The sequence below is a fragment of the Hypanus sabinus genome, chromosome 17 (assembly GCF_030144855.1).
Source record: "Hypanus sabinus isolate sHypSab1 chromosome 17, sHypSab1.hap1, whole genome shotgun sequence".
Classification (NCBI taxonomy): domain Eukaryota; kingdom Metazoa; phylum Chordata; class Chondrichthyes; order Myliobatiformes; family Dasyatidae; genus Hypanus; species Hypanus sabinus.
The window spans coordinates 3,393,239-3,412,044 of record NC_082722.1 but is presented as its reverse complement, the minus strand read 5'-3'; the positions used below and the strand labels follow the sequence as shown (position 1 = coordinate 3,412,044).

The window sequence follows — 18,806 nt, the reverse complement described above, 5'->3', positions numbered from 1 at the left end:
GTGGGCAAGGATCTGGCAGATAGAGTACAATGTTGGTAAATGTGAGGTCATCCACTTTGGAAGGAAAAATGGAAGAGCAGATTATTATTTAAATGGTAAAAATTTGTAATATGCTGCTGTGCAAAGGGACTTGAGAGTACTTGTGCATGAATCGCAAAAGGTTCCTTTGCAGGTGTGGCAAGTTATCAAGAAGGCAAATGGAATGTTGGCCTTTATTACGAGAGAGATTGAATTTAAGAGCAGGGAGGTTATACTGCCACTGTACCGGGTACCGGTGGGGCCGCACCTGGAGGACTGCATGCAGTTCTGGTCTCCTTACTTGAGGAAGGACATACTGGCGTTGGAGGTGGTGCATAGGAGGTCCACCAGGTTGATTCTAGAGACGAGGGGGTTAGATTATGAGGAGAGATTATTAAGTCGCTTGGAACTGTACTCACTGGAATTCAGAAGAATCAGAGGACATCTTACAGAAATGTATAAAATTATGAAATGTATAGATAAGATAGGGGCAGGAAAGTTGTTTCCACTGGTAGGTGAGACTGGAACTAGGGGACATAGACTCAAGGTTCGGGGAGTAAGTTTAGGATGAAGATGAGGAGCAACTGTTTTTTGCAAAGAGTGGTGAATCTGTGGAATTCTCTGCCCAATGAAGCAGTGGAGGCTACCTCAGTAAATATATTTAAGACAAGGTGGGATAGATTTTTGCTTAGTAGGGGAATTAAGGGTTATGGGGAAAAGGGAGTCAGGTGGAGACGAGTCCATGGTCAGATCAGCCACGATCTTATTGAATGGCAGAGCAGGCTCGGTGGGCCAGATGGCCAACTCCTGCTCCGATTTGTTATGTTCTTGTGAGAGGCAAAAATATGGTAGCTAGTCACAGTCTCTTTCCAAGGGCAGGAAAGTCAAATATTAGCAATATTCTCTAGCTTTAAGGTGAAAAGGGGAAGTTTAAAGAAGATCTGTGAGACAGGATTTTTATTTTACCCAGAGACTTGCAATGTGCTGCCAGGGGAGATGGAAGAATTATATGCATTTGTGATGATTCAGAGGAACTTAGACATGAGCAGGCAGGGAACAAAGAGACATAGACTGTGTGCAGGTGATTAGTTAGACTGGTATAATGGCCAGTGCAGACATGATGTAGTATTATTTGTTCTGTGTCCAAATTCAATAAGCACAGAGTCATAGAAATGTACAGCACAGAAACAGGCCCTTCAGCCCATCTATTCTATGCTGAACCATTTAAACTGCACACTCCCATCAACCTGCACTGGGACCATAGCCCTCCATACCCCTACCATCCATTTACCTATTCAAACATGGCTTGAATGTTGAAATCAAGCTGGCATGCACCACCTGTGCTGGCAGCTCATTCCACACTCACACGACCTTCTGAGTGAAGAAATTCCCCTCGTGTTTCTCTTAAACTTTTCACCTTTCACCCTTAACCCATGACCTCTGGTGTAGTCCCACAAAACCTCAGTACAAAAAGCCTGCTTGCACTTACCCTATTTATACCTTTAATAAGTCTGAACCTATTCAATCTTTCTATATAACTCAGCTCTTCCAGACCCAGCAAGATCCTTGTAAATTTTTTCTGTACCATTTCAAACTTATTTACATATTTCTATAGGTAGATGACTAAATCTGCATGAAATGCACCAAATTAGGCCTCACAAATAGCTCGTAGAACTACAACATACTGTACATCCCCTTTCTTGTACTCAGTAAAGGACAAGGAATTGCAGATGTTGGAAATCAAAATAATACACACAAAATTCTGGAGGAACTCAGCAAACAAGGCAGCATCTATGGAAAAGAGTAAACAATCAACGATTCAGGCCAATACCCTTCATCAGGACCCAATACTCAATACCATGATTTATGAAGACCAATGTGCCACAAGCTTTCTTTACAATCCTACTACCTGAGATACCACTTTCAACAATTATGGACTTGTATTCCCAGATCCCTTTGTCTTATCACATTCCTCAGCAATCTACTCTTCATTCTGTAAGACTTACCCGTTGGTCCTACCAAAGGGCAATACCATGCACTTGTCTGCATTAAACTGCCTCTGCCATTGTTCAGCCCATTTTTCCAGCTGGTCCAGATCCTGCTGCAAGCCATATTAAGCTTCCTTGCTGCCCAGTATATTCCGAATCTTGGTGTCATCCACAAATCTTCTGATCCAGTTAACCACATTATCATCCAGATCATTGATATCAATGACAAACAACAATGAATGCAGCACTGATCCACTAGTCACAGGCCTCCAGACAGAGAGGAACCGTCTACTACCACTCTCTGGCTTCTGCCACAAGCCAATGTTTAATCCAGTTTACTACCTCATCTTGAATGTGAGTGACTGGACCCTCTTGACAAAACTCCCATGTAGAACCTTGTCAAAGGCCTTGCTAGAGTCCGTATAGACAACATCCACTGCCTTGCCCCTCATCAACATTCCTGGCAACCTCCTCGAAAAACTCTATACGATCAGTTAGACATGGTCTACCACGCACAAAGCCATGCTGACAATCTTTGATCAATCCATGTCTAGCCAAGTACTTAGAGTGCCTATAAACAGTATTCACCCTCCTTGGAAGTTTTCGTGTTTTATTGTTTTGCAAGATTGAATCATAGCAGATTTAATTTGACTTTTTGACACTGATCAACAGAAAAATACTTTCATGTCAAAATGAAAAAATTATCTCTACAAAGTGATCAAAATTAATTACAAATATAAACACAAAATAATTGAATTCACCCCCTTTAATATGAAACACCAAATCATTACTGGTGCAGACAGTTGGTTTTAGAAGTCACATAATTGGTTAAATAGAGGTCACCCGAATGCAGTCAAGGTGTTTCAATTGATTGTTGTAATTTGTTCAGATCCTTTTTTGGTTTAGACTTGTCTTAAAACAGGTGATTCAAGCATTAGGCCTGATTTAGTGCTGGAAGCTGTTCAAACTTTATTTCATATTCGAAGTATTGATTTACACATCTACTTCTTATGGGTTCCTACACTTAGAGGTGTTGAGGGGAATGAGTGGGTTGATTATTTGGCCAAAAGAGCTGTTCATCTGTGGATATAGACCTTAGCAAATCAAAAGCTATGGGATAATGGCAAGGCCTATGGGATAAGGGGGAGACATAGAAACATAGATATCCCTTATCCCTCTGCTTTAATGTTCCCGAGCATGTTAAGGTGGACTCTTGACCTCTCAGTCTACCTCGTTAAGGCCTTGCAGCTTATTTTCTGCCTGCACTGCAGCTATCACACTTCATTCTATATTCTGTTGCTTTCCTTTATACAATTTCAGAGCACTGCTGTAACAAAATGATCTGCATGGATGATATGAAAAACAAGTTTTTCCCTGTACCTTGGTACTAGTGACAATAACAAACCAATTTAGAAATATACCAGTTCTATATAATGGTAGACTACAGATAAAATACAACATAATTCTGAAAAGTCACACACAGCTTTTCAAGTTCTAATTCTGCAATTCGATCACAGCGTGACCACCTGCAGTGAGGGGATGAAAGCAGAATGAAAGTGGCCCCAAGAAACACCTGCCTACCACATTGCTGTGAAGTTTGCATCCAAGAGGGCTGCTAGTATAAGCAGTAAACGAAACATGTTCATGCACTCACAGGAATGAAGACCCGACAGAGGATAATTAAAAACTCCTGAGAGGATCACTGTGGTCTCAATCCCCTCCCCATTTTTGCCGTTTACCAAGGGTGTTGTATAGAAAAAGGTCGCAAGTTTTGTTGAGGATCTTTACCACTCAACCCACAAGCTCTTTATTGTGTCCCTGTGCTACACATTACATGCATTAAATTACATTTTATTAGCTTAATTGTGTTTTTGTTTCTTGTGCTGTGTATGACATATGCATTGTGAGTGCACTATGGTCTGAAGAAAGGGCGTTCTATCTGGTTATACATACGTACATCAGATGACAGTAAACTTGAACTTGCTATAGACACATGTTGTTCAGGAAGGTGCCAACCATGCTTAACATCTCCATTTGCCTTACAGGTGATCAGTTTCATTTGCAATGTTCGGACTAAACAGACACATGCCATTCAGCTGACAAACCGCACCAACCAGATCTGGAACCTGTGGCCAATAATTGAAGGAGAATATTGGATGGGAGCAAAGAATATAATCGTGCAGCCTCATCAGCAGAACCATCCGTATGAGATTACATACAGGCCATTGACAATGTCTCTCGATGGCAAGAAACATCAGGTAAAAATGTCCAGCAGCACACAGAGCTTTATGAGCTGTTTGTGAGCACAAATGTTGAAACATTAAATTCAAAAGAAGGCTATGAACTCTCAGGTAATAGGAGCAGAACAGTGGGCACTACTTTAGTCTAATCTGGGCCTCTGATGCTGTCTGTATGAATTCTGCATCTTCTCCCCATATCCACATGAGTTTCAGCTGGGTGCTCCCAAAGATATTCTGGTGGGATAATTGACTGCCATATAAATCACAAACAAAAATTGTTCACTCAGTAGGTCAGGCTGCATCTGTGAGTTAATGCTTCTGACGAAGAGTCTTTGACCTGAAACGTGAACTCTATTTCTCTTCCCACAGATGCTGCCAGCGCTGCTGCATTTTCAGTTTTTATCTTAGATTTGCTGTTTGTGTGATTGTCATTCCATAAACCTCCCCTAGTGCAGGAGAACTGAGCTGGATGATACAGACACTAAAAAGCAGGAAATGCTGGGAGTGTTCAGCAGTTTATGTAAAATCTGTGGATATGTCCAGCATTTTCTATTCTCTCCAGAGTGTGCTGGTTTCTGCTTTTTGATTTTTCACTGTGCCTGACCTGGTGACTTAGCAGCTTGGCTTGCTGTTCTTTCTGAGCGGAAACCTTCTGCAGCGATCACATCTCTGTGGGAGTGTGAGTAAGAGCTGGTGTGAACTGCCCACCATCTCCTGCCTGGCAAGTATACGTCCTGTTGCTTAGAAATTCTGTGGAAAGGTTACAGGTGGGCTCTTTCCATACATTTGTATTCGCTTACAGATGGGCATCCCACCAAACTGGCCAATCTGCAACTGCAAGGGGTCTTGTCAGTATCTTCCCCTATCACAGCTGTTGCCTGCATTCTCCATTGTGGAGGTAGGGAGGGCCGCACAACGTGTCTTTCCTTTTTTGATTGCAAGTGAAGCAGCCTGAACGTGGATGTGGCAGGGTTTCAACGACGTGCCCTGATATGTAGCCAGTAACATCCTTCCCACATCAATCCTTTGTGTAGCAGCAAGGCAAAGCAACCAACACCTAGTGGCCAGCTAAAACCAGTGCCAGGCTGACTTTCCCTGATGGGTGCTTGTCCCAATCAAGAACTCGTTGTTCTGGAGTAAGCCATTTAAGTAGTAGTACTGGTGAGTGTGAGTTTGAGCTGAGTTTTGAGACTGAATAAAGAGTTATTTCGAGTTCCAGCTTAGTTCTATTGTCTGGCTTCAAGTCTCCTCAGTAGTTATATACAAGAACACAACAAATTAGTGGTGAGATGCTGAATTATATCAATGTGACAGTTTGGCAGAAAACTTCTGTGCAATTCTGCAACAGCCGCAAGCTGAATTTGAGGTGGCACAGCTGAGGTTAATTGAAACATTAACCAGCAGGTTATGAGTGAGTCCAAGCATTGAACAAAACTCGTGAGTTGATTGTTGCATCTATTGCCAACTTCCAGTTCGATGCGACTTTGGGAGTTACGTTTGAATCATGATTGAACCAATATGAAGATGTATTCTGAGTTCACCAGTAAAGACGACTCCTGGAAAACATACACTTTACTCCAAAAACTGGGTACTGTTGAACTTGAGTTTTATTTCAACTTCATTCTGCCTGAGACCCTGCGGGACCTATCATTTGATGAAAGTTAACAAGCATTTTTGGAGAGCAGTCATCTCTCTTAAGTGTTTGTTACCGTTGGCTAAAACTTATTAAATACAACGCCGATGACTTTATCACAGATGCCAGTATCGTCAATCGCAAATATGAAAATTCAAGCTGGGTAATGTGACTGAATCACAGTTCAAATGTCTGATTTTTATCTGCATTCTTCAGGCAGCTCCTGGCCAGACTGGAGCAAGACTCTGATATGACTCTACAAGCTGTCATTCAAGAATGTCAGCATTTGATCAACTTTAAAACAAAATTCCAACCTGGATGAAGAGACCAAGGTCAATGCAGTGTCCAGTAGCACAGGTCTCATCATGCAGCAGGTCTCCAAGCAACCTGTTGACTCTTGTTGGAACTGTGGTGCATGGCATTATACAAGAAATACATTTGTACAAGTGCCATTGCTGGGGTGCTTTTGAGGTCCTTCACTGTGTTCAAGGTCAGGAGAACACAAGGACAAGAAGTTTCAGAAGTCATTAAAAACCACAAGAAATTTAATGGATAGCTTCAAAGTGGACTTCACTCCCAGTACGTCAATGTATTTATCAACAATTAGTTGACCAAACTACAACTGGACTCCGTGTCTGACATCACCATTATTTTCAAATGGACATGGAGGAAACTTGAGTCTCCACAGGCAAATCAACTCATCAGTCTGTCTGTAGTGCATTAGGTGGAACCTTCTAGCTGACTGGTGAACTGCTGAATGGTGTGTGTTACCTAACAGATCAGCCAGATCTGAATATCCTGGCACTGACTGGATGGAGAAGTTTGATCTCTGGAGAATCCCTCTGGATGAAATCTTTATGAAGATTTTGGCCATTCAAATCATGTCAGTTGACACCATACCTCCATTGTCTGTGAGACCATATAACAACAACGGTGACAGCACTCTGCAGCAGCGTTTCAAGAAGGTTTAGATTGCTGCACCAAACTGCAAGCAGAGTGTCACCTCCATCCAGATGAAAACTCAGTCTTCTGTCCCCTACACAGCTTCACCAATCGTGGAGCAAGAGATGGATCTGCTGCAACAAGCTGGCGTGATCAAAGCTGTCAACTACTCACATTGGGCAGCTCCAGTAGTCATTATCAAAAAAGCCAATGGCAAGTTGTGTTCAGACTTCTCACATTACCAATACCAGCAGATCTTTTTGCAAAATTGAACAGTGGTTGCTACTTAGCTAAGTTGGACATGGCTAAAGTACTTCCAGGTAGAGGTGGCAGAAAATTCACAACAGATTCTCACCATTGCAACACATAAGAGGTTGATTCCTTCCTCCATCTGCTTTTCAGGGTAAAGGCAGCTCCTTCAATTTGCCAGCACCATATGGACACCATGCTGAATGGTATTGATAATGTTGCCACTTACCTTGATGAAATCATTGTGACGGGCACAGTTCAGACAGAACTATGCCAATGCCTGGACCAAATGTCGAACAAACTACAAGATTTGGGATTATGACTTCAGGCAGCACAGTGCAGATTAATGATGTCTTCATTCATCAGAGATGAACACGATCGTCACCCAGATCTTGAAAACATCACTGCTACTTTGAAGATGTTTCCACCATCAGATGTCAGCACTTTACAGCCATTTCTAGACATGATCAATCATTATTCAGCATTTCTTCCAGCTGAGGGAACCACCCAACTCCCTGCTTAGCAAGAGTGCTACGTAAAAATGGTCAAACAATGCCAAGAAGCTTTAGAGCTGTTGAAGAATATGCTGTCAGCCAACCTATTTTGACTGATTTCAACCCAGAGTTGCCAATAGTCATCGCATCTAACTATAGGGTGGGAGATGTCATACACCATATCTTCCAGACAGTTCCAAAAAAACTGTCATGCATGCAGCCTGATGATTGACTGCAACAAAAAAAAGAACTATCGACAAATCAAGAAAGAAGCCTTGGGAAACATCTTTGTTGTGAAGAAATTTCACAAGATGCTTTATGACAGACGCTTCACTCTCAAAGTATGTATGCCATATACAACTCTGAGATTTGTCTTCTCCAGATAGTCACAAAACAAAGAAAACCACAGAAGTCATTCAAAGAAAAACATCAAGCCTTACATCCCTGTACAAAAAGAATGACATCATGACCATCAGCCCCAAAACCCCCTCCCCTACATGAAAAAACTAACAAAACTCAAGAACCAACCCCAAACCCTCCTACCCCACACAAAAAACTAACAAATCGTGCCACACGACAATGAGAAAGAACAGGCAAAAACAAAGAATATAAAAACAGTCCACAGTCCAATTCATGAATGCAGAACCTCGGAAGCGTCACCCAACAGCATCAAGTGAGAGAGACATCAATCGAATGCTAAGACCTACCCTGCAGCAACAGCGAGCAATATGCCACCACACAGACTCCTCCTCTGGCAGCAGCAGTGATCGAAAGGCAGGGAATTGGCACTGCCTTTGTTGTCTATCTTTGTGTCTAAGAGAGGCATCGTAGTGTATACAGGCAGCTGTCTGCAAAAAAGGGCAACAATGGTATTAGCCTATGATTTTGAAATCAAATACACAGAAACTTGGTCAGGCAGACGGCCCGAAATCACCAGTAGCTGAGAAAACAAAGACCATTGTGGCTGTGATTTCAATTGATTGTGAAATCTACTGGATTGTATTGGATGCTGCTGAAGGTCTCCCGGTCACGGTTGACAAGATCAGAGCTGCAGATCCTCTTCAACATATTTCCAATTACTTCGGATGGCCAGTCAAAGTTGAGGAAGATATTATACCTACTATCGACATCATACATCACTCTCAACTACGAACTCCTGCCTAATGTTTGGAGAAAGAATATTTCCACAAATACTTAGACCCAAGGTATTGAAACAATCCCGTCATGGTCAGCTGGACATCAATGGAATGAAAGCCCTGGCAAGAAGCTTTGTGTACTGGCCGGGTATAGATGAAGATGCCACACCCTTATGCAAGCATTGTGCTCAGTGCTCTGTGGCAGCAAACCATCCAAGTAGAGCCAGTCCATAAGCATGGCCTCAGGCTACCAGACCTTGGAGTCGAGTACATATTGACTTCACTGGCTCAGTCAATGGGTGTACCTACCTTGTCCTGGTTGACTCTTATTCCAGATGGTCACAAGTTTTATCGATGAAGTCATTGACAGAGGTTACCACTCAACATTCTAGAAAAGCTTGTTTTGACAATAGCATTCAATTCAATGGCAATCTGCCAGAACAATGGAGTTATCTACATCTGCTCTCCCCCAGTCCAACAGCCAAGCGGAGAGGTTTGTGCATACCTTCGAATGGCCACTTCTGAAATCACGAGGGGTAGGAACATCGTCCAAGCCTCTCAACACATTCCTGCTGATACACTGCCTCCGGGCCTCAGGGGCAAGTTTCCAGCTAAAACGCTTTGGGGAAGAAAACTGTCCAACATCTGGTCAGGTACACATTGAGATCATTCTAGCCCAGAGCTGCAGTGTGGGCCAGACCCCCGGATACCAGGTCACGTCCTGCCCCACATTTCCACCTCCTATGGCATGGAGAATGTGGTTCGACCCTCACCCTTATCTACGAGGATCTATGTCTGTAAGTAGAACATGTTTCTCTTCATACAGCACATCCAGTGTACTCTCAGTTTAGTGGGCAGGAGTAAACTCTTGCACAGGAATAAACCATCAGACGGTGTGCATGACCACAAATCATCCTGAAGCATAATAATAAAGCACTGAGCCCATTTCCAGCAGAGCAGTGGAATTGTAGGGGGTCCAGTGTGGGTGGTAGCAAGCTGCAGTTGTAGTCATTGACCGGCCTCTCAAAGCATTTGCTTATTATTGACGCAAACACGAGGAAATCTGCAGATGCTGGAAATTCAATCAACACACACAAAATGCTGGTGGAACGCAGCAGGCCAGGCAGCATCTACAGGGAGAAGTACAGTCGATGTTTCAGGCTGAGACCCTTCATCAGGACTAACTGAAAGAAGAGATAGCAAGAGATTTGAAAGTGGGAGGGGGAGATCCAAAATGATAGCACAAAATAGGAGGGGAAGGGATGAAGCTAAGAGCTGGAAAGTTGATTGGTAAAAGGGGTACAGAGCTGGAGAAGGGAAAGAATCATGGGATGGGAGGCCTAGGGAGAAAGAAAGGGAGAGGGGAGCACCAGAGGGATATGGAGAACAGGCAGAGTGATTGTGAGAGGGGCAGAGAGAGAAAAAAAGAACAAAAGGGAAAATAGATAGATAGATGGTAAGAAAGGGAGGGGGGCATTAGGGTTAGGTTCCCTCCCTAACCCTAACCCCCACTCTCCTTGTTAACCCATCCTTTATTTATTTATTTTCCATTTTTTTTTTCTTTTCTCCCTCTGCCCCTCTAACAATCATACCTTCCCTGTTCTCCATTTCCCTCTGGTGCTCCTCCCCGCCTTCTTTCTCCCTAGGCCTCCTGTCCCATGATCCTTTCCCTTCTCCAGCTGTGTATCCCTTTTGCCAATCACCTTTCCAGCTCTCAGCTTCATCCCACCTCCTCTGGTCTTCCCCTATCATCTCGGATCTCCCCCTCCCCCTCCCAATTTCAAATCTCTTACTATCTCTTTTATCAGTTAGTCCTGATGAAGGGTCTCAGCCTGAAACATCGACTGTACTGCTTCCTAAAGATGCTGCCTGGCTTGCTGCGTTCCACCAGCATTTTGTGTGTGTTGCTTATTATTGAGGTGAGCGGGACAGGACGCCAGTCATTCAGACACACCTACTGAGTGTCTGCAGCGAAAGCTCCTGAACTAAATTAACGCTGTCTAGTTGTGCCTCTGCATCAGTACTAATCAGTAACTACTTGCTTTACATGGCGAACAACAATGACAAACCTTCATGCATGAACGCAAAGAAGTCTGTGGAGATGTTTGACGAGAATCTACAATATCTCAACCCAAATATTGATTATAATCTCTGATCCTCCAGGGCTCAATCTTCTTCCCATTGCCGGATGGTGCAGGACTGCTCTACATGTTACAAGGAGTAGCTGAACCACCGAAGGCTGTTGCAGTCATCAACCGTGAGGTCCCTTGCAAGACCTCGCACACAGTTATATTCTCCATCAGCAATTGGCTGCACAGTGCTCAACGGTAAGTCAACATCATGGCGCATGGAGTCTCATCTCAGGGTGAGCTCGTGGCCGTGTGATGTGAACCTCATGGAGTCTAGTCTCAGGGTGAGCTCGTGGCCGTGTGATGTGAACCTCATGGAGTCTAGTCTCAGGATGAGCTCGTGGCCGTGTGATGTGAACCTCATGGAGTCTAGTCTCAGGGTGAGCTCGTGGCCTTGTGATGTGAACCTCATGGAGTCTAGTCTCTGGATGAGCTCGTGGCCGTGTGATGTGCACCTCATGGAGTCTAGTCTCTGGATGAGCTCGTGGCCGTGTGATGTGCACCTCATGGAGTCTAGTCTCTGGATGAGCTCGTGGCCGTGTGATGTGCACCTCATGGAGTCTAGTCTCAGGGTGAGCTCGTGGCAGTGTGATGTGCACCTCATGATGCATGGAGTCTAGTCTCAGGGTGAGCTCGTGGCCGTGTGATGTGAACCTCATGGAGTCTAGTCTCAGGGTGAGCTCGTGGCCGTGTGATGTGCACCTCATGATGCATGGAGTCTAGTCTCAGGGTGAGCTCGTGGCCGTGTGATGTGCACCTCATGACGCATGGAGTCTAGTCTCAGGGTGAGCTCGTGGCCGTGTGATGTGCACCTCATGACGCATGGAGTCTAGTCTCAGGGTGAGCTCGTAGCCGTGTGATGTGAACCTCATGGAGTCTAGTCTCAGGGTGAGCTCGTGGCCGTGTGATGTGCACCTCATGACGCATGGAGTCTAGTCTCAGGGTGAGCTCGTGGCCGTGTGATGTGAACCTCATGGAGTCTAGTCTCAGGGTGAGCTCGTGGCCGTGTGATGTGCACCTCATGACGCATGGAGTCTAGTCTCAGGGTGAGCTCGTGGCCGTGTGATGTGCATCTTATGATGCATGGAGTCTAGTCTCAGGGTGAGCTCGTGGCCGTGTGATATGCACCTCATGATGCATGGAGTCTAGTCTCAGGATGAGCTCGTGGCCGTGTGATGTGAACCTCATGGAGTCTAGTCTCAGGGTGAGCTCATGGCCGTGTGATGTGAACCTCATGACGCATGGAGTCTAGTCTCAGGGTGAGCTCGCGGCCTGGTGATGTGAACCTCATGGAGTCTAGTCTCAGGGTGAGCTCATGGCCGTGTGATGTGAACCTCATGACGCATGGAGTCTAGTCTCAGGATGAGCTCGTGGCCGTGTGATGTGAACCTCATGATGCATGGAGTCTAGTCTCAGGGTGAGCTCGTGGCCGTGTGATGTGAACCTCATGGAGTCTAGTCTCAGGGTGAGCTCGTGGCCGTGTGATGTGAACCTCATGATGCATGGAGTCTAGTCTCAGGGTGAGCTCGTGGCCGTGTGATGTGAACCTCATGATGCATGGAGTCTAGTCTCAGGGTGAGCTCGTGGCCGTGTGATGTGAACCTCATGGAGTCTAGTCTCAGGGTGAGCTCGTGGCCGTGTGATATGCACCTCATGATGCATGGAGTCTAGTCTCAGGATGAGCTCGTGGCCGTGTGATGTGAACCTCATGGAGTCTAGTCTCAGGGTGAGCTCGTGGCCGTGTGATGTGAACCTCATGGAGTCTCGTCTCAGGGTGAGCTCGTGGCCGTGTGATGTGCACCTCATGATGCATGGAGTCTAGTCTCAGGGTGAGCTCATGGCCGTGTGATGTGCACCTCATGATGCATGGAGTCTAGTCTCAGGGTGAGCTCGTGGCCGTGTGATGTGAACCACATGGAGTCTAGTCTCAGGATGAGCTCGTGGCCGTGTGATGTGAACCTCATGGCGCATGGAGTCTAGTCTCAGGGTGAGCTCGTGGCCGTGTGATGTGAACCTCATGGAGTCTAGTCTCAGGGTGAGCTCGTGGCCGTGTGATGTGAACCTCATGGAGTCTAGTCTCAGGGTGAGCTCGTGGCCGTGTGATGTGAACCTCATGGAGTCTAGTCTCAGGGTGAGCTCGTGGCCGTGTGATGTGCACCTCATGGAGTCTAGTCTCAGGGTGAGCTCGTGGCCGTGTGATGTGAACCTCATGGAGTCTAGTCTCAGGGTGAGCTCATGGCCGTGTGATGTGAACCTCATGGAGTCTAGTCTCAGGGTGAGCTCGTGGCCGTGTGATGTGCACCTCATGGCGCATGGAGTCTAGTCTCAGGATGAGCTCGTGGCCGTGTGATGTGCACCACATGGAGTCTAGTCTCAGGGTGAGCTCATGGCCGTGTGATGTGAACCTCATGGAGTCTAGTCTCAGGGTGAGCTCGTGGCCGTGTGATGTGAACCACATGGAGTCTAGTCTCAGGATGAGCTCGTGGCCGTGTGATGTGAACCTCATGGAGTCTAGTCTCAGGATGAGCTCGTGGCCGTGTGATGTGAACCTCATGGAGTCTAGTCTCAGGGTGAGCTCGTGGCCATGTAATGTGCACCTCATGGCGCATGGAGTCTAGTCTCAGGGTGAGCTCGTGGCCGTGTGATGTGCACCTCATGGAGTCTAGTCTCAGGATGAGCTCGTGGCCGTGTGATGTGAACCTCATGGCGCATGGAGTCTAGTCTCAGGGTGAGCTCGTGGCCGTGTGATGTGAACCTCATGGAGTCTAGTCTCAGGGTGAGCTCGTGGCCGTGTGATGTGAACCTCATGGAGTCTAGTCTCAGGGTGAGCTCACGGCCGTGTGATATGCACCTCATGATGCATGGAGTCTAGTCTCAGGGTGAGCTCGTGGCCGTGTGATGTGAACCTCATGGAGTCTAGTCTCAGGATGAGCTCGTGGCCGTGTGATGTGCACCTCATGATGCATGGAGTCTAGTCTCAGGGTGAGCTCGTGGCCGTGTGATGTGAACCTCATGGAGTCTAGTCTCAGGGTGAGCTCATGGCCGTGTGATGTGCACCTCATGATGCATGGAGTCTCAACTCAGGATGAGCTCGTGGCCCTGTGATGTGCACCTCATGGAGTCAAGTCTCAGGGTGAGCTCGTGGCCGTGTGATGTGAACCTCATGACGCATGGAGACTAGTCTCAGGGTGAGCTCGTGGCCGTGTGATGTGCACCTCATGGAGTCTAGTCTCAGGATGAGCTCGTGGCCGTGTGATGTGAACCTCATGGAGTCTAGTCTCAGGGTGAGCTCGTGGCCGTGTGATGTGAACCTCATGGAGTCTAGTCTCAGGATGAGCTCGTGGCCGTGTGATGTGAACCTCATGATGCATGGAGTCTCATCTCAGGGTGAGCTCGTGGCCGTGTGCTGTGAACCTCATGATGCATGGAGTCTCATCTCAGGGTGAGCTCGTGGCCGTGTGATGTGAACCTCATGGAGTCTAGTCTCAGGGTGAGCTCGTGGCCGTGTGATGTGAACCTCATGACGCATGGAGTCTAGTCTCAGGGTGAGCTCGTGGCCGTGTGATGTGAACCTCATGGAGTCTAGTCTCAGGGTGAGCTCGTGGCCGTGTGATGTGAACCTCATGACGCATGGAGTCTAGTCTCAGATTGAGCTCGTGGCCGTGTGATGTGAACCTCATGATGCATGGAGTCTAGTCTCAGGGTGAGCTTGTGGCCGTGTGATGTGCTCCTCATGATGCATGGAGTCTAGTCTCAGGGTGAGCTCGTGGCCGTGTGATGTGAACCTCATGGAGTCTCATCTCAGGGTGAGCTCGTGGCCATGTGATGTGAACCTCATGGAGTCTAGTCTCAGGATGAGCTCGTGGCCGTGTGATGTGAACCTCATGATGCATGGAGTCTAGTCTCAGGGTGAGCTCGTGGCCGTGTGATGTGAACCTCATGGAGTCTAGTCTCAGGGTGAGCTCGTGGCCGTGTGATGTGAACCTCATGGAGTCTAGTCTCAGGATGAGCTCGTGGCCGTGTGATGTGAACCTCATGGAGTCTAGTCTCAGGGTGAGCTCATGGCCGTGTGATGTGAACCTCATGATGCATGGAGTCTAGTCTCAGGGTGAGCTCGTGGCCGTGTGATGTGCACCTCATGATGCATGGAGTCTAGTCTCAGGGTGAGCTCGTGGCCGTGTGATGTGAACCTCATGGAGTCTAGTCTCAGGGTGAGCTCGTGGCCGTGTGATGTGAACCTCATGGAGTCTAGTCTCAGGATGTGCTCGTGGCCGTGTGATGTGCACCTCATGACGCATGGAGTCTCATCTCAGGGTGAGCTCGTGGCCGTGTGATGTGAACCTCATGGAGTCTAGTCTCAGGATGAGCTCGTGGCCGTGTGATGTGAACCTCATGGAGTCTAGTCTCAGGGTGAGCTCGTGGCCGTGTGATGTGCACCTCATGACGCATGGAGTCTCATCTCAGGGTGAGCTCGTGGCCGTGTGATGTGCACCTCATTACGCATGGAGTCTCATCTCAGGGTGAGCTCGTGGCCGTGTGATGTGAACCTCATGGAGTCTAGTCTCAGGGTGAGCTCATGGCCGTGTGATGTGAACCTCATGATGCATGGAGTCTAGTCTCAGGGTGAGCTCGTGGCCGTGTGATGTGAACCTCATGGAGTCTAGTCTCAGGATGAGCTCGTGGCCGTGTGATGTGAACCTCATGGAGTCTAGTCTCAGGGTGAGCTCATGGCCGTGTGATGTGAACCTCATGATGCATGGAGTCTAGTCTCAGGGTGAGCTCGTGGCCGTGTGATGTGCACCTCATGATGCATGGAGTCTAGTCTCAGGGTGAGCTCGTGGCCGTGTGATGTGAACCTCATGGAGTCTAGTCTCAGGGTGAGCTCGTGGCCGTGTGATGTGAACCTCATGGAGTCTAGTCTCAGGATGTGCTCGTGGCCGTGTGATGTGCACCTCATGACGCATGGAGTCTCATCTCAGGGTGAGCTCGTGGCCGTGTGATGTGAACCTCATGGAGTCTAGTCTCAGGATGAGCTCGTGGCCGTGTGATGTGAACCTCATGGAGTCTAGTCTCAGGGTGAGCTCGTGGCCGTGTGATGTGCACCTCATGACGCATGGAGTCTCATCTCAGGGTGAGCTCGTGGCCGTGTGATGTGCACCTCATTACGCATGGAGTCTCATCTCAGGGTGAGCTCGTGGCCGTGTGATGTGAACCTCATGGAGTCTAGTCTCAGGGTGAGCTCATGGCCGTGTGATGTGCACCTCATGACGCATGGAGTCTAGTCTCAGGGTGAGCTCGTGGCCGTGTGATGTGAACCTCATGGAGTCTAGTCTCAGGGTGAGCTCGTGGCCGTGTGATGTGCACCTCATGGAGTCTAGTCTCAGGATGAGCTCATGGCCGTGTGATGTGCACCTCATGACGCATGGAGTCTCATCTCAGGGTGAGCTCGTGGCCGTGTGATGTGAACCTCATGGAGACTAGTCTCAGGGTGAGCTCGTGGCCGTGTGATGTGCACCTCATGACGCATGGAGTCTCATCTCAGGGTGAGCTCGTGGCCGTGTGATGTGAACCTCATGGAGTCTAGTCTCAGGGTGAGCTCGTGGCCGTGTGATGTGCACCTCATGGAGTCTAGTCTCAGGGTGAGCTCGTGGCCGTGTGATGTGAACCTCATGGAGTCTAGTCTCAGGGTGAGCTCGTGGCCGTGTGATGTGCACCTCATGACGCATGGAGTCTAGTCTCAGGGTGAGCTCGTGGCCGTGTGATGTGAACCTCATGGAGTCTAGTCGCAGGATGAGCTCGTGTCCGTGTGATGTGAACCTCATGACGCATGGAGTCTAGTCTCAGGGTGAGCTCGTGGCCGTGTGATGTGAACCACATGGAGTCTAGTCTCAGGGTGAGCTCGTGGCCGTGTGATGTGCACCTCATGATGCATGGAGTCTAGTCTCAGGATGAGCTCGTGGCCGTGTGATGTGCACCTCGTGGAGTCTAGTCTCAGGGTGAGCTCGTGGCCGTGTGATGTGAACCTCATGGAGTCTAGTCTCAGGGTGAGCTCGTGGCCGTGTGATGTGAACCTCATGGAGTCTAGTCTCAGGGTGAGCTCGTGGCCGTGTGATGTGCACCTCATGATGCATGGAGTCTAGTCTCAGGGTGAGCTCGTGGCCGTGTGATGTGAACCTCATGGAGTCGAGTCTCAGGATGAGCTCGTGGCCGTGTGATGTGAACCTCATGGAGTCTAGTCTCAGGGTGAGCTCGTGGCCGTGTGATGTGAACCTCATGGAGTCTAGTCTCAGGGTGAGCTCGTGGCCGTGTGATGTGAACCTCATGACGCATGGAGTCTAGTCTCAGGGTGAGCTCGTGGCCGTGTGATGTGAACCTCATGACGCATGGAGTCTAGTCTCAGGGTGAGCTCGTGGCCGTGTGATGTGAACCACATGGAGTCTAGTCTCAGGGTGAGCTCGTGGCCGTGTGATGTGCACCTCATGGAGTCTAGTCTCAGGGTGAGCTCGTGGCCGTGTGATGTGAACCTCATGATGCATGGAATCTTGTCTCAGGGTGAGCTCGTGGCCGTGTGATGTGCACCTCATGATGCATGGAGTCTAGTCTCAGGGTGAGCTCGTGGCCGTGTGATGTGCACCTCATGATGCATGGAGTCTAGTCTCAGGGTGAGCTCGTGGCCGTGTGATGTGCACCTCATGGAGTCTAGTCTCGGTGAGCTCGTGGCCGTGTAATGTGAACCTCATGATGCATGGAGTCTAGTCTCAGGGTGAGCTCGTGGCCGTGTGATGTGCACCTCATGATGCATGGAGTCTAGTCTCAGGGTGAGCTCATGGCCGTGTAATGTGAACCTCATGGAGTCTAGTCTCAGGGTGATCTCGTGGCCGTGTGATGTGAACCTCATGGAGTCTAGTCTCAGGGTGAGCTCGTGGCCGTGTGATGTGAACCTCATGGAGTCTAGTCTCAGGGTGAGCTCGTGGCCGTGTGATGTGAACCTCATGATGCATGGAGTCTAGTCTCAGGGTGAGCTCGTGGCCGTGTGATGTGCACCTCATGGAGTCTAGTCTCGGTGAGCTCGTGGCCGTGTAATGTGAACCTCATGATGCATGGAGTCTAGTCTCAGGGTGAGCTCGTGGCCGTGTGATGTGCACCTCATGATGCATGGAGTCTAGTCTCAGGGTGAGCTCATGGCCGTGTAATGTGAACCTCATGGAGTCTAGTCTCAGGGTGATCTCGTGGCCGTGTGATGTGAACCTCATGGAGTCTAGTCTCAGGGTGAGCTCGTGGCCGTGTGATGTGCACCTCATGACGCATGGAGTCTAGTCTCAGGGTGAGCTCGTGGCCGTGTGATGTGAACCTCATGGAGTCTAGTCTCAGGGTGAGCTCGTGGCCGTGTGATGTGCACCTCATGGAGTCTAGTCTCAGGGTGAGCTCGTAGCCGTGTGATGTGAACCTCATGACGCATGGAGTCTAGTCTCAGGGTGAGCTCGTGGCCGTGTGATGTGCACCTCATGGAGTCTAGTCTCAGGGTGAGCTCGTGGCCGTGTGATGTGCACCTCATGGAGTCTAGTCTCAGGGTGAGCTCGTGGCCGTGTGATGTGCACCTCATGGAGTCTAGTCTCAGTGTGAGCTCGTGGCCGTGTGATGTGAACCTCATGGAGTCTAGTCTCAGGGTGAGCTCGTGGCCGTGTGATGTGAACCTCATGACGCATGGAGTCTAGTCTCAGGGTGAGCTCGTGGCCGTGTGATGTGAACCTCATGGAGTCTAGTCTCAGGGTGAGCTCGTGGCCGTGTGATGTGAACCTCATGACGCATGGAGTCTAGTCTCAGGGTGAGCTCGTGGCCGTGTGATGTGAACCTCATGGAGTCTAGTCTCAGGGTGAGCTCGTGGCAGTGTGATGTGAACCTCATGGAGTCTAGTCTCAGGGTGAGCTCGTGGCCGTGTGATGTGAACCTCATGGAGACTAGTCTCAGGGTGAGCTC

The 18,806-nt window shown here is 48.5% G+C and overlaps 1 protein-coding gene across 4 annotated transcripts in view; it reads left to right on the top strand.

Annotated features, from left to right (window-relative positions):
- The window catches only part of hydin (HYDIN axonemal central pair apparatus protein), a 1,146,554-nt gene that overhangs the window by 1,083,380 nt on the left and 44,368 nt on the right, over positions 1 to 18,806 (top strand). For all 4 annotated transcript variants that reach the window (XM_059992477.1, XM_059992476.1, XM_059992474.1 and 1 more), the window contains 2 exons: positions 4,052 to 4,264; positions 10,864 to 11,027. In XM_059992477.1, coding sequence (XP_059848460.1) covers positions 4,052 to 4,264; positions 10,864 to 11,027 — 377 coding nt within the window. The remainder of the gene's footprint in view (positions 1 to 4,051; positions 4,265 to 10,863; positions 11,028 to 18,806) is intronic.